Genomic DNA, 16468 nt, shown 5'->3' with positions numbered 1-16468 from the left:
ACTACCTCTGTCTCTTGCTTTCCAGCATCGTCCCAGGTTCGTTATGCACACACAGACATCCAGGTGCCTGACTTCAGTGCTTACCGCCGTGATGATGTCAAGGACACCCGCGCTAAGGCGGGAGAATCGGCTCCCACTCGCAGCGCCTTCACATACATGCTGGTTGGAGGTGAGGCTATTCAAGGACATGTGCTGTGCTTGAATCTTTTTTTCTTAAGGAAGACTTTGTTTCCATGCCTAATGTACTTCAGCAGCTTGTATATTCTATCAAGATGAAGCTTATAGATCACTGTGGCAGCTTGTCAAGTATAGAACTAGTCTAAATTTATCTTGCCAGAACAAACGTGGTGGAGGTTTAACCTTTGCTGCAGATCATAAGGATCAGAATTTGCCTGATATTGCAACACTGCTTTGTTGAATGTTTTAATGTAAGCTTTCATACATAGCTCTCAACAGAGTAGATTTGGATAGAACACTGCTAATATGATTACAGAAAGCAGGTATTTTAAACACTGCTTGTCATTATGTATCTTCATATGTATATATTGCATAGATAGTGAATACTTGGTATATCTAAATTCGAATGTGCCTTTGGAAATGCTATAAACTCAGACTTCAGCAGTATTGGAAGATGAAAATGACTAAGCAAAGTCCTGTCATCTTCAAATTGGTGAATTGCCTGTAGTTATATAGAAAGACATAGAAAATTAGCTTATGATAACAGTAAAGTCCCTTCAGTTATAAGAGCATGAGTCACTTTTGCATCACAATTAGTCAAAAACATTGCTTTGCAGGTGGCACTGTGACTGGCATTTACTCTGCCAAGGCCGTTGTCTCACAGTTTGTGTCCTCCATGTCGGCCTCTGCTGATGTCTTGGCCTTGGCTAAAATTGAAATCAAGCTAGATGATATTCCAGAGGGCAAGTCTGTCACCTTCAAGTGGAGAGGCAAACCACTCTTTGTCCGACACAGGTAAGAGGAGACTTCAGGTAGCTGTCTTGGACTTCATCAATCTATCTTTTTCTTTTTCTTTTTAATTTTTAAATTTTTAATTTTTAATTTTCTTTTCTGTTTTCTTTTCTTTTCTTTGCTTTTTTTTCATTTTATTGAGCTGAGCTTTCTCAAACTCATTCAATTTTTTGTTTGCTTATTGTAGATTTCAGATTGATTCATTGGAAAATGAAACGGTATAACCAGGTTTGTGAAGAAAGCATAATTAATAGTAATGATAATGACGACAACCCTGATGAACCTGTTACTCAATTGTTATTCACTCCTGGACATTTTACTTTCACTGAGAACAACTGTTGTCATTAACCATTTGGATCCAGATATTTTCCCTGTCATTACATGGCCCAAAATACAGGCAATAGGCTTACATGAGTGGAGACACTGCCAGGTGCTCAGTTTGTAGTCCAGTATGAAGTATTGTCATGTTTATCTCGGTGACATCTCTGGAGGTGGTTGCATGAGGCGAGATGAGGTTCAAGGTGAAGGAGGGAGGGGCGTTAATGGTTGTGTTGAAGTAACTGATGGCCAGAACCAAGTTTATCCGTTCTGCTGGGATGACATGACACATACCATGTCCACTGTGATTTTAGTTTATTAGCCCATTGGATCCGGATACTTCACTACCCATCTCATAAGCCTAATGCCCAAAATAAGGGCATTAGGCTTACTTTAGCAGCCATAGGTGTGCGGCTTGTGGGCTGGGAACACATGAACACACGTGCAGTGATAAGAAGCCATTCCTTCCCTTTACAATGTTATTTTCTCTTTCTGCGTAAGGGTTTTTAGTTTTTTTGCCATGTCTGTATTTCTCAGTTGATTTACCTTATCCAGATGATAATAGACTTTCCCTTGCACAGACTTCATATCTCTCTAGGTAGTCCAAAGCTCAGTGCAGTAATTCTTCTTCTTCTTCTTCTTCTTCCTATTTGATATTCTATAATACAACCTGCACTGCTGGTCACAGCAAGCAGGAATAGAATCCTGAGCACAGAAATGGGTGATCTCCCTGGAGCTGGCACTCTTCCAGTAGTGGCTCATGGATGTTACATTCCACACTTATTTATTGATGGAAATAATGCAAAAGCCCCTTCCTAAACACCAAACGAGTCTAATCGCTTGTGGCAAGTCATTCCCATTTAAGCCTTCAGCCAAAATGCTCGCAACGAGAAGTTTGTGTCACCTCAGCCCACAGCCAAATTTTCCCATGACATGATGGTCACGCCATCTGAATTGAAGGGGTTAATTATGTTTACACATGCATAGTCACCAAGGAGTCAATTAACATCCCACCTATTTCATTTGGTTACCATTTTCCTTGATTTTTGGACACTATGCTGTAACTATATTGATACCTTTATAATAAACAGAATGTCAGAAGTGCTAGTAATAATGGTAGTTTTTTCTAAAAAATTCAAGGACTGGATAAACCAGGTGAGATCACAATAGGCCTATTATGTGACTCCCTTGATGGCTGAGTAGTTGGGGAGCCATCGTGGTCAACAAAGTTAACAAATTACTACAGTGGTCAGTGCAGCTCTAGCTTACTGCTATGTTACTAAGGGCTCACTATATTGCAAAGGTTAAAAGAGGATGCTGTATAAAGGGTAATTGGCTAGAGAGTAGTGGATTTGAAATTTACCCCTTGCACTTAAAGGTTACCCGCCCACCACCTCCCATGTGTGACTGTTTTCTTAGTCAGTTTGTAAAAAAAAGAGACAGGGCCCACGCTTTAGGACTGAAGTTGTGCTGGAATTGATGAAGCCCAAGTAATTCCGAATATATAAAATTTACACTTTTGCTACATACACTGGTATAAGTGAAGCAAGGGAATTTTCGAGAAGAATGGCAGTAATGTTTTTTGTAAATTGCACATGCAAGTCATTTCTAAAATAACAGTAAATAGAAGTATTTAGGTTGCCTTGAAAATACTTTTGAGAAGTATTTAGTTTATTCTTTAGAAGCATCAACATGGATTATGTATTTCAAAATGCAGTAAATGCAAGAACTTTATAGCAGTAAACATAGGTAAGCTGCTTATTGTTAGAATTGGATATTTATGTTTAGATATGTACTAAACTTTAGTGTAAGTATTGATCCCACCCACCTCTCTTCTTTCTCCTTCTTCTCCTCCTTCTCCTTCTCCTTCTTCTCCTTCCCCTTCTTCTCCCCCTTCTTCTCCTTCTCCTTCCCCTTCTTCTCCTTCTCCTTCCCCTTCTTCTCCTTCTCCTTCTCCTCCCTCTCCCTCTCCCTCTCACCCCTCTCCCTTTCTTATCTTTACTGGTAATCAAAAAAAAGTATGTATATGTATATATATATATATATATATATATATATATATATAATATATATATATATATATATATATATATATATATATATATATTTCTTTCACTCTCTCTCTCCTTTTCTTTCTATCTTTCTGTCTTAAGGAGTTTATAATGATCTGTGTTACAATTACCATTATGAATACAGCCTCATGATCTTTCATTATCTTTACAGGACTGATGAGGAAATTTCCACAGAAGGTGCTGTGGATATGGGCAGCCTGCGAGATCCAGAACATGACAGTGTGCGATGCAAGGAACCCAAGTGGCTGATTGTGCTGGGTGTATGCACCCATCTTGGCTGTGTCCCAATTGCTGATGCTGGTAGGTATCCTCAGGTAGTTTCTCTTTTCGAGGGTGAAGCTGATGGGTAGTGACAGCATGTATTTTTAGTGTTCATATTTTATAAACATTAGGGGAAAAGGTTTCTTCAAGGAAATGTTTGTTTTCCCAAGGCTAGATAAAATAGCTAGAGAGATTGTAAAGTAATATCAGATTGGGTAATTGAGTTTCTTCTTGTACCCATTCAGGTTAGGTTTATTGACCAGATGAAAACTATAGGATTTTTTTCAAATATTTAGGAATTTGAATTGATAATTTAGCTAATGACTGGGTATTAGGTGAATGTAAATACATGTGTTACAATGGGGGAGCAGGACTAAACAGATAAAGAATAAATAGGTAAAAATTCTAAAAGTTTGTCCACTCTCTTGAATCTTTTCGCTCCCCATTCTAAAACCCCATTTTTCACATCTCCCTTTTTTCTCTAAAATAGTGTAGACATATCTGTTTTTTCTACTGAAAGGGTTTCAAGAATTCCTCATCAGATCAGATCCATTGTATTGACTTAACCCACAGTAATAGAAAAGTAAAAATATACTACTGGTCTTATAGAAGGTTACCACTGCCCCTGCCATGGGTCCCGCTTCGACTTATCAGGCAGAGTGAGGAGGGGTCCAGCACCCACCAACCTAGAGGTGCCAAAGTACGTCTTTACAGGACGTGGAACTATCATTGTAGGCGAGAGTCCTTATTAAAAATCCAAGACAACAGGAGAGGGATTAGGATATAGGCCTAGGTTTCTATGGGAAGTGTGTGTGTGGTAAGGTTTACAGCTCTCTCTCTCTCTCTCTCTCTCTCTCTCTCTCTCTCTCTCTCTCTCTCTCTCTCTCTCTCTCTCTCTCTCTCTCTCTCTCTCTCTCTCTCTCAAGAGTATGCCATGTAATTAATTTTTTCTTTCTATTAATAAGTTTGGTGAAAGCAGTAACGCCATTCGTTAGTTTCGAGTATGAAATAGCTTGAAAGTTATTCAATTCATTTTTTTTTTTTTTTTACATAAAGCGTTTGCAATTTTGCCTATACACTCATATTCTACAAGTCAGTCTGTTCTTCTTCATTATGTAATATATATAGTAACTACCCCCTTTACACAGTTATTTGCACTCAACTGGGCACATTTCTGTCTTTTTATTTTTCTCTAGCATTTTCCTTGATATACATTCTTTTATTTCACTGGCACTATAAACACTAGTCAATTATTCAATGTATTGTGGCTTCTTCTTACCATGTAGAATATTACAAGCGTGATGTGACTTTCAGTCCTAGTCTAAGCTCTTTCACATAATACAATAGACATTATAGGCTAAATAAAATATCCATTATTTCCAATATTGTCAAGGATATTTTTTTTTAGTAATAGATAAAAGTCTGTGTAAGTTTATATTTTTGTTTGGTTTTACAATATCCCATTCCCATAGGCAATAAGGCAGTCCAGTTGTATTTTTTTTTCTTTTGTGTGTGTGTGTGTGTTTTGTAAGGAAAAAAAACTCAAAGCTGTGTAGATGTCAGCAAGGCATTTGTATCAATAATATCTCCATCTTCACAGGTGACTATGGTGGTTACTACTGCCCATGCCACGGTTCCCACTACGACACAGCTGGCCGCATCCGAAAGGGCCCTGCGCCTCTTAACCTTGAAATCCCAGAGTACAGCTTCCCAGAGGATGGACTGCTAATTGTAGGATAGAGAAAAAAAAGGTCATTAAAAGTGTGTATATTTTTTTGTTGAAATATAAAAGATTATGAAAAAAAGGAACTGCATTATGAAAACCACCATCATTAATGATAACACAGGTATCAAAGTTGTTCATCAGAATTTTTATTTCTGATCATCAGGCTGAACATTTCAGAAAGACTGGTCAGTTTTTCTCTATTTACTGAAATGAAATAAAAGATATAGGCACATGGTCATTGAAATCAACCATTGGCACCTTGTTTACTGTAGATACTGTATAAATAAGTTAACCTTCTCTACAGTGAGATGGTGTTTATTGCATATACAAATGACGGCTGAGACTTGTAACATAAAAGAAAGTTTTATCTATGGCTGTTTCTTTTATATCCCCTTAAAATATAGGAAGATGGAGAAAATCCTGCTTTAACACATGTTAAATGCATGATCCATAACAATGCACATGGCAGGGACCAGACGGTCTGCAGCAAGGGAATGGCTTTCTTGGGGGCTGTACTAGAGGCATCTCTTGAAGAATGGTCTCTCACTCCCATATTCACAATTAAGGAAGGTCCAAATAGACCATGGCAAATCTGATATTTTAAAAAAAAATATATATATATATATACATACAACACTGTTAACTTAAATTACAACGTATATCCATCTCTTCCTCAGCTCTTATCTATTTGTGGGAAATATAAACTTAAACGAAAATGTATCCTCGGTCAGCGCTATCTCATGGTTCTCAATTGCAAATTCTGCTCTTTTTCTTGGATGTGTGTATTCATTTTGAGATACGATTAGGATTGTGGGACAAAACAAGGGGATGAAGAAGAGAAGGAAAAAAAAAGAAAATGGTTAATGATGAAAAGCAAAATAAATATGCTAGACATCGAAGATCATGTGGGCACTATAGGAAGGTACAATAAAGGGTAGAGAAGGGCTGTTGAGTTAATAGTTAGTTGCTATGTCAGTTATCTAGATTAATATTGAAAAGATTCAATATGGGTAAAGTAATTGATGGGTGAATGTGTTAAGGTAGGGCTAGGTAAGGGAGGTGACAGTGAGGGAGGGGGTTTCTAGCCGCTGGCATCAACGGTGTGACAGTGTGACCACACATCATCCTCTCCAAGATGCCCAGATCAACTCGGGTTAATGATTTCCCTGGACCACGACAAGGGACGCCTTGACCCATGCGTTAACGGATGTATACGTATCAAACACATTATTGTATAAATGTAGATATCATTTGCACACATATATCATTGTACACTACGTATTATAATACAGAATACGTTGCAATTTGCCTGGTTGCCGGAGAAAGACTATCAGCATAGAGAGAAGAATCCTCAGCATATGCCAACATTTCATTAGTAATGCTGTTAAAATACTAAAAACTTTGCCACCATCAACAGACTGCTCCCCCAATCCCTTGCCTGTTGTTGTCGTGGGGGGGCTTAGGAGGCGGAGACTGGGACCCAATGAGGGGGAACCCCCCAACCCTTGGGCACTCAGCCCTCGACTCAGCTAATTTTGCATGGTCTTTTTTTTTTTTTTTTTTCCTTCCCACCTTTCGTTTCTGTCCCTTCACCAAACCCTTCTGCTATCCACCTCCTAAGGTGTGAGAGCCGTGCTGAAAGGATGAAAGGCTGACTTTGTGCCAGTCCTGAACGGCCTGAGGGAGCCATGGGCACAGTATTCCCCTGATTTAGTTACCTACCCCTTACCCTCAAGGGGACCCTAGGGGGGACTGTTTTTTATCCCCAACATAACCCAGGCTTCCATGGCCAGTAATGAAAACTTATCCCCACTATTAGGGCAATGAGGCTTGCCCTTTATCAAATAGCCCCAATGATGAAAACCCCACCCGATTCCCTGACCCCGGGCTCTCCTTTTGACCACGGCTCAGAACACTGCAATAAACTACCCCCTCATCAATGCCTACTAGTACAGTAGCCAACAATCAACCCTTTAAGGGAACATTTCCACCTCCAGAAAGCTCAACTTAACACCTCTATCCCAAACCTCCAACATCAACCACCCCATCCCCCTTTTTAATACCTTACAGCCTTATTGCCCACCTCTCCATAACACTCCCCTCCCTCAACACTACTCCATCTTCGTCAGGGCCCCCGCCCTTTCTATCCCCCTATCTCTACAACAATCTTAAATACTCTCTTTAGCGCAGCCAAATGGGCCCGATTTTTCGTGATCCTCCCACAGCTCCTACGTGACAACACCCTTCTCTTCCAACAATTTGTCTCCAAAAACAAGTAGGTAAAGTCTCTTTCCGTAGCAAACCCGCCCGCCCCCCGTCTTGTCACAGTAACTTTCCAAAAACCAAGCTATAGCATTAAAAAAACTAACTAACCTATATGGAAACCCCCATCCTTACAGAACCCCATCCAACCCTAATACTTGCACCTGGAAACAGTTTCAATCTCCCAGCAAATTGCCCAGTCTATGACAAAGATTGGGTCAGACTGTGGAGAAGACCTACTTGCCTGTCTCACAGACTATGATGCAACATCAGTACAATGCTACTCCATTCCCCCCAGAGGTCATCAAAAGAAACCCACTAATATAGCCAATATTACCTTCCGTAGACATGATCTTCCCTTTAATGTCTACATAGGAGGAGAATCCCTCCCTGTTCGTCCATACCAACCTCCTCCACGTCAGTGCCAAAATTGTTGGCGTCTAGGACACCCAGCCAAACATTGCCGGTCCACAGCCAGATGCCCACTATGTGCCCAACCTGGCCATACCCAATCTAACTGCCCTGCACAATCAGACATGTGCCAACTGTGGCGGCCCCCATAATGTATTTTATAGGGGCTGTCCCACCTACAAGTTTGAGTTTTGAGGTAGCAACTCTCAGATTCAAACTTGGACTCACACTACGTGAAGCAAAACAGGAAGGGGACGTCGACGTGGTTTCTTCTTACTCCTTACTCCAGTAATACTGCTCATTCTAAACCCAATTCTCCTAAACCCACCCCCCCCTACATCTAACTCCCCCCCTTCTACCTCCTACCTTCCCCAAATTCAAACTCTTTTTCCATCCTAAACCCAGACACTCCAATCTCTACTACAGATACTCCAATCACCACTACAACCCCAACACCTTCCCCCCTCCCTCCTCACACTACCCGTAACAGACAGAACAAATGTTCCACCCCCTCTTCCCCACCACACAAACACCTCCACCTTCCTTTGCCCCTACACTCGAGACACCAATCCCTCTCTTCCCCCCTCACAAGAAATCCTTTATCCCCCCGAAAACTCCCCCAAACCAATTCCTCTGAAGAAACTATTGAAAATATTCAAGATTACTTAATGAAAACTGACACTCAACCTCCAAATCTTACAACTCCTGCTTTCCTTTTACACTGCAAGTAACTGCTGATATCCATCCTCCTAACGATATCCCCCCTACACCCTATCCTACACCCTCCCAACACAGCCCATCCCCCCCCACCCCAACCCCGCCCTCTTGGTCCGTATCCCACCCTCTAGCTGCTTCCCCCTCAAAATCTCCAAAACAGTACTACAATCTATATCACTAAAGTATAACTATCCCTTTATTTGGGAATTTCCGGTTCCGCTCCACAACCTGACCTTTGTCTATCCCTATCCTCTTAGAACCCAACTATGTATGCCTTCAAGAGACCTTTTTTTACACATCCTCCAATACCATCCCCCTTATATTTGTCTTTTCCCCCCCCTTCCCTTTATGTCTCGTCCATACTACCTCTGCTTTCCCCCACCCTATCCTCCCTTCACGACCTCCCAACCTATCAACATCCTTACCGATTCCCACACTTTCTTTTGAACATCCTATTCTGTTTCCTCATAACGCATTAATACCCTCCATCTAATCTAACTCCTTACCACACCGACTCTAACCCTTTCACCTTTCACCCAATTCCTTTGCCCGCTTGACAATAATCACTAACTCAACCAAACCCCTTCCCTAACATCAAATATTTGTGCTACATGACCCAGATGTCTAGCACTTATCTTTCTTTAACCATTAACCCTCAAAAAGATGCAGCTGAACAACAACATTTGGATTTACAATGTCAAAGCTGCCCTTAATCAGAGAGCAAGCTTTGACTCTGAACCCTATCTAAAGCCGGCTACATTCATGCACCAACATCAACTGCACATTACAGCCGAGTCTGTTTTCTAAAACCAGTCTGAGTCTCTTGAGGAAACGATCTCAAATGTCCAGAAAAGCCTTTAACCAGCAAATGTTAAAGACCATGGATAAAATTGGTGAAATTGAAATGGGCCTATAATAATAGGTCTAGATTGTAGGCCCATGGGATTAGTGCCAGCACTGGAAATGATCCTTGACGAACTAAAGAGCTCAAGGTAAAGCTAATACAGGAGCTATTGACCCATTTAGTCAAAACTCTGAGGAAAACAAGCCCTTTGGTCTATGCCCCCATATTGGGCTAATTCTGTTAAAGATGCTTGATCTCAGGGGACCTGAAAGCAAATGAATTAAATCATGGTAACGGGTGACAGGAAAAGTTCAATATCTTAACTTTGTTATGGTTTAAAGCATTCTGCTACCAAAGTAGCTTTCACTAAAGGAGGAATGGAGGACTCAACACTAAAAAGAGATGCTTATAGGTGCTGACTACCATTTATAAGACTGTGACGATTCTGAGAGAATTTTTTTCTAGTGAGCACAGTATTATACTAATTATATTCTCCCAATACGGATGAGTGCAATAAGCAGACCCGAGATTATACTAGGCAGTATATTTGTCCCTATAAGCCTGGTGATATCATTCATTAAACCTTGTTTTATCATGTGAACCAGATTCAAATGTATTGCTGTGTATTAGCCTCGTCATGATGTCCAACAATAACAAGTTCAGAGTATTAACAGACCAGACGCATTATAAACACCTTGCCAAACAATACTGTCCTATGTATGGTAGATCCACCCCATTTAATTCTAGACTTTATGAAGATTTGTCTAGTTAGAGTAAAATCTGGTATTGGAAAATCCAGTTGGATTTTACAAGTTAGGCTAGGTGGTTGGCAGAACCAATTAGCTCGATGGACTCTGCACTAATTACCTCTCACATCAGTTAGTAAATGATCCAAAGAAATACCTCTCCTGTGAGTGGAACCATGAACTAAGTGCTCTCAACCGACTACTTCTGAGAAATCTAAGGCAGAAATGCCTTGTCGGTCAGTTGGGGACACAGAATTCAGCCAGTCTCAGTGTTGAGCATTAAAATCGCCTATGAAAGTAAAGCACAATCATTCCCTTGAATGGAAATGTCTGAAGTCACACATTCATATGTTGAATGACTGGCATTAAAAACAATAATAGAATAAAAAAATAAAAAAAAGGGCTCGAGGCAAAGAGTTTCTATGTAGCAAACAGGAGTTTATCAAAATCAGGTAAAAGCAACTCTGAGGTGTGCCTCATGTCTGAAACCAGAATTTCAGCACAACAAATAATGCCAGATTTAGTTGAGATAACTGCAAGTTCATTCATGTCCCTGCGAAGTCCACATGAAACAACAAGACCATAAATTTGAAAAAGAACTCAATTATCAAAGACCCATAGATTCTTAGCACCCCCTGATCAATGAAGGCCCGCTGAGGAATGGGGTGCCATGGCTAAATCGATATTCATGATTGTAAGAAGATAAGGAGAAAATAAGGAAAACAAGAAATGCAGGGCTGAATCTTCCTGCAATAGGGAGGTGGCTGAATTCTGGAATGTTCAGCACACAAATACGGCTATAATTCAGAGGGTCCACCTCAAGGAGAAGAATTGAAGGGAATATTTCCTCCACACCATGGGTTCCTTGAGCCCAGCGAAGTTGCTCAACCGGTGACAGACCATTGGACAAAGTTTTCCTAAGTTATACCCCTCAGCACGGTATGTCAGATTATAGTAAGTCCAAGAAATGAGAAAATATCCTTGACATTGCTTTTGTTTGCATCGAGAGCTTGGGAATGCCTAGAACTACACGTCCGCTTGCAGGGAAGACTGACTCACTTTCTGAGCTACTTGACGCATGAGGGTCAACTGTGTTAGTTAGACCTTCAGGTAAGTAGATCATGTGACCATGCAGGGGGCGGTGAAAATGTGGAGAGGTTAGTAAATTAAAACAACGGCAAAAGGGAAATAGAGCAGTAGCGATTAGCAAGTAAGCACATTGTACATTATAGAAGTATACATGTTATGGTTAGCTACAAAGCATGATGGGTCTTGGATTAAGACTTCATGTTAATATGGATTTGCTCCACTCTGCTTGATTGGTCTGATTAATGATCACGAAGTTTCTGCATGTCCTTTGCCCATGCTCGTGAAAGACTCTGTTCCGTTTTTCTGCCATATCCTTGCTGTTGCAGATCCTGATAGCATGATGTGATGCAGAGTTCCTGCCAGATTACCAAAATGACTATTCCCTGATGACTTTACTGAGCGATGGGATGACGTTATGGAATGTTGTGTCCTGACTTGTCATCATAGCTGATGTCCACCCCACTGCCTGAAGATCCGTCTCCTTGGATGACGTTCCATCGATGGCAGAGGATCCTGTCTTAACAGTTAACATTCAGATGCATAGTGATCTCTATTTGATGACGGATCAACTGGGATGTGAGGGTGCTTAATGAGTGGGGCCATGTTGCATCAGCATCCTACTGAAAGAATGTAGAGAAAACCTATAGATGAACCCTTCGAGAGGACCTTCAGATAATTATTCAGCAAAAACACTGCAAACAAATTTGCAATGCAGAAACGATTGTTACCAAGTGTAAGGCATAACGTCTTTTTGTTGTTGTAGTTGTCTTTGCCTGAATGATTAACAGTATTCTGATCCTGGAATATACAGTAGAGCCTACAACACCATAACACACACTGTATTACTGAGTCCTGGAGATTTTTTTTTTTTTTTTTTTTTTTTTTTTAAATCTCGGCAGCCCAATGTTCTGGGGAGGAGTTCAGTTTGTGTATACAGGGGGTTGTATTCTCTCCCTGTGACTGGGGACGTCAAGTTTTTTCCGTTACAATATAGATGAGGATCACATTATTACTGATTCTAAATTTTTTGCCCCTGTTGTTACTGATGACGAACCATGAAGAAAAAAGGAAGGGAGTAGGGGAAAATATAGAATTTAAGCTGCGCTGTGCATCTGTGATGAAAAAAAATCTTTCAAACCCACTCCGGAACTTATGTATGAGGTAAATAGAAAAGCTGATGGTCTCGAGTGGTGGTTGAGTATGTTGTTTGTGATCTGTGTTCAAACAATGAGGGGAATTTAGCCGCTGGCATCAGCGGTGTGACAGTGTGATCAAACAGCATCCTCACCAAGATGCCCAGATCAACTTGGGTTCATGGCTTCCACATGGGTTGCGACAAGGGACGCCTCGACCCTAATGCTGACGGATGTATAGAGTGGGTGCGCCTCACGAAGGGGGCCATCAGTGGTGTGTAGGGCAGTTAGAGTTAACACAGGCCTAACAACACGTACATAAGGATTGATCTGGAGACTTTTTAAAGGCCTTGACTGTTCCCGCTATGCGTTCATATCAAACACATTAATGTATAAATGTAGATATCATATGCACATATATATCATTGTACACTCTACGTATTATAATATAGAAGCGTGCTTGGCAAACAGTGTAATATATAGACTCTCTGTGGTTGTAATAGTATACGCACTGGTTAGAAGTTTTTTAAGTGAACGTAAATCTAATTGAGATGTTGATTATGATTGTTACATTTTGATTTCAGGTTTGACTGCATTCCAGTAGTGAAGCGAGTACAACGTAGTAGTATCAGTCACCTCAAATTGCCACAAATAATCTAAGGGCGTGAAATGGCGCTTACGGGGTCAGTGAGGGAGGGTCAGCGAGGGAGGGTCAGTGAGGGGGGATCAGGAGGGGATTACAGAGGCAGGGTCAGTGAATTAGGGGTCATTGAGGGATGGTCATTAAGGGAGGGTCAGCATTATGATAAAGTTTTGTGGCAAAAAGGGCATGAGTTAACGATTAGGATTGGTGGACAAAACTAGGGCATGAAGAAGAGAAGGAAAGGAAAGGAGAAAAGACCATGCAAAATTAGTAGAGGTGAGGGCTGAGATCCTAGGCATGGTGATCCCCTACATTGGGCCTTAGTCCCTGTCTGGTAAGTCCCCACCCCACCCACAAAAAAAAAAAAAAAAACAGGAGGTATGGGATGTACGTACATACCACCACTGGCAGCATCGGGCTAAGTAACCCGAGGTTTAGGCTCAACTGATAAATATGGCAGGTCCCAAAAGGTTTTTATTTCGCATTCGTGCCCACTATATGTTTCCTATATACAATTTTCCCCGAGTTCATCATAACTATTTCAAAGTTGTTCTCGTTATTTACTTTCCTTACTTGTATACTGCTGGACATATCACTTAATCCAAATTCGATGGGCATGTCATGTACGTACAGGCCATGCCCACTGTGAGTCAACTTTATTGTTTTTACACAGACGGCTACACCTTTACCAAGGCACTGATGAGCCAATAACAACTAATGCCTGTCTCGCCTGTTTACTCTTTTCCTTGATTTTTTTTACAATATTTTACGTTATTTTACATTGCTGTTCCTAATGTCTATAACATTACATAATTATAATGCATATAATAAAAAGAACATCATTGATATTCACAGCATTAGTAAAAAAGATAAAGTTTTTCCTGCTAGTTCAAGAAAAGGTGAAATTATGTAAGGTCACAGGGTCTACTAACTGACTCGTTTGTGGCTAAGCACTAACAGAGCCATTTATGTCCAGAGACATTTCACAAAAAAAAAAAAAAATAAATAAAAATAATAATAATAATAATCACAGCATTTTCCCGGCAGCCTTGAATTAATATACATATTACTCAAATCACTATAGGAGCTCCATGACAGCTAGCATTATTTATGGAGATTTTCTTCCATGTTTTTTTTTTTTCTTCTGTAAACTTTTACATCCTTAACAGTTTACTGCTATATTTTTGATTCTCTGTCACTCAAGCTTTTGAAGTTCAGTAATAGAGATATAATATATATCAGTTAACCTTACTTTCTGAAATAAACACATTCCTCTATCTCTGAACATTGTGCTGACTCATAGCTTGCTCTTCTAGATGTCAAAAATTTACAAGCAAATTTGAAAAAAAGTGGAATATTTTTCCCCCCTTTTCCCCTTATCTATATTTAAAAAAATAAGGGGAAATGTACCCGGGAAAATATGGGGATATTCTAGGCAGGCAAATTGCAGAATACCCGATGGGAAAGTCCAAAGATGTTTCTTTGTTAAAAAAGAAGGATTTTTCAAACCCACTCGCTTGTCACTTAGTATCTTCGATATCGTATTATATTGCATAGATAGTTGCAATACCTGGGCTATATACTAACATTCCCACCAATCTCGCCTTTGGAAGATGAAAAATGAAGCCCAAAGTCCCTGTATACTTCCACAACGTGGTGGAATTGCCCCCCCCCCCTGTAGCTAGATAGAAAGAAATCCAGAAAATTAGACTTATGATAACAGTAAAGCTCCCTTCAGTTATTATAGAGCATGCAGTCACTTCTTGCCATCACAATTAGTCAAACATGCTTGCGTCTGGTGGCACTGTGGCACTGGGATTACTCTGACCCCAAGGCACGTTGTCTCACAGTTTGTGTCCATCCATCCGTCGCCTCTGCACGCGATGTCTTGGCCTTGGCTAACAACCGTGAACATCCCAAGCTAGAGGATATTCAGAGGCAAGTCTGTCACCTTCAAGGTGGAGAGGCAAACCACTCTTTCGTACGACATAACGGTAAGAGGAGACTTCAGGTAGCTGTCTTGGACTCCTCAGTTTTCAATCTATCTTGTTCTTTCAAAGGTTTCTTTTTTTTAAACCTTTAAATTTTTATTTTTTAAATTCTTTTCTGCCTTTGTCGTTTATTTTCTTTCTTGTTTCTTCCACTTTTTTTTGTCATTTTACTTCTGAGCTGAGCTGTCCAAAATCATTCAATTTTTTTCGTTTGCCTATTTAGAAATTCAGATTTATCATGGAAAATCGAAAAACGGTATAACCCCAGGCTTTGTTGAAGCAAAGCATAATTAATAGTAATGATGAAGATAATTGACGACAACCCTGATGGAACTGTTACTCAATTGTATTCACTCCGGAACCCCCAACTCTCTACTTTCACTGAGACCAAACTGCCTGCTCATTAACCCTTTGGACTCCATGATTATTTCCCTGTCATCACACGGCCACATACAATACACGCGCAATAGGCTCTACCATGAGTTGAGGGACACGCCAGGCTGCCTCAGTTGGTAGCCTCCCCACACAGTCATTTTGAATCAGCCCTATTGGCATGTTTATTTGTTCTCTTGTGACTTCTCTGGAGCGTGGTTCGCATGAGTGCGAGATGAGGTTTTCAAGGTGAAGGAGGGGAGGGGCGTAATGGTTGTGTTGAAGTAACTGATGGTCAGAACCAAGTTTATCCTTTCTGCTAAGGATGGACATGACACATACCATGTCCACTGTTGATTTTAGTTTATTAGCCCATTTGGATGTCCGGATACTTCACTACACAGTCTCATAAGCCTAATGCCCCAAATAAGGGCATTAGGCTTATTTAGCAGCCATAGGTGTGCGGCCTTGTGGTGTGGGTTTTATACACATTTTGAAAATCACTGTCGCAGCTCGATAAGAAGCCTCTTCCCGTTTACAATGTTACTTCCTCTTCTTTCTGCGTAAGGGTTTTTAGTTTTTTTGCCATGTATGCTATTTCTCAGTTGTACTTTTACCTTATCCAGATGATAAGTAGACTTTCCCTTGCACAGACTTTTCATATCTTCTCTAGGTAGCCTCCAAAGATCAAGTGCCAGTATTCTTCCTCTTCTTCTTCTTTTTCCTATTTGATATTATATAATCACAACCCTGCAATGATGGTCACAGCAAGCAGAATGAATCCTGAGCACAGAAAGGGTGATCTCACTGGAGCTGGCACTCTTCCAGCTTAGTGGCTCATAGATGTTACATTCAAACACTTATTTATCCTGATGAAATAATGCAAAAACGCCCATTCATAAACACAAAACAGA

General features: G+C 40.5%; 1 protein-coding gene across 2 annotated transcripts in view; it reads left to right on the top strand.

Annotated features, from left to right (window-relative positions):
* Positions 1-5715, top strand: part of LOC119582868 (cytochrome b-c1 complex subunit Rieske, mitochondrial-like) — an 8928-nt gene extending 3213 nt beyond the window's left edge. For both annotated transcript variants that reach the window (XM_037931365.1, XM_037931366.1), the window contains exons 2-5: positions 26-169; positions 795-972; positions 3511-3659; positions 5221-5715. In XM_037931365.1, the coding sequence (XP_037787293.1) occupies positions 26-169; positions 795-972; positions 3511-3659; positions 5221-5360 (611 nt within the window). In that variant the 3' untranslated portion in view covers positions 5361-5715. The remainder of the gene's footprint in view (positions 1-25; positions 170-794; positions 973-3510; positions 3660-5220) is intronic.
* Positions 5716-16468: the final 10753 nt, after the last annotated feature.

Source organism: Penaeus monodon, chromosome 16 (genome assembly GCF_015228065.2).
Source record: "Penaeus monodon isolate SGIC_2016 chromosome 16, NSTDA_Pmon_1, whole genome shotgun sequence".
NCBI classification, from domain to species: Eukaryota; Metazoa; Arthropoda; class Malacostraca; order Decapoda; family Penaeidae; genus Penaeus; species Penaeus monodon.
Note: the sequence above shows the minus strand (reverse complement) of the source record. Positions and strands in the feature narration are given on the sequence as shown.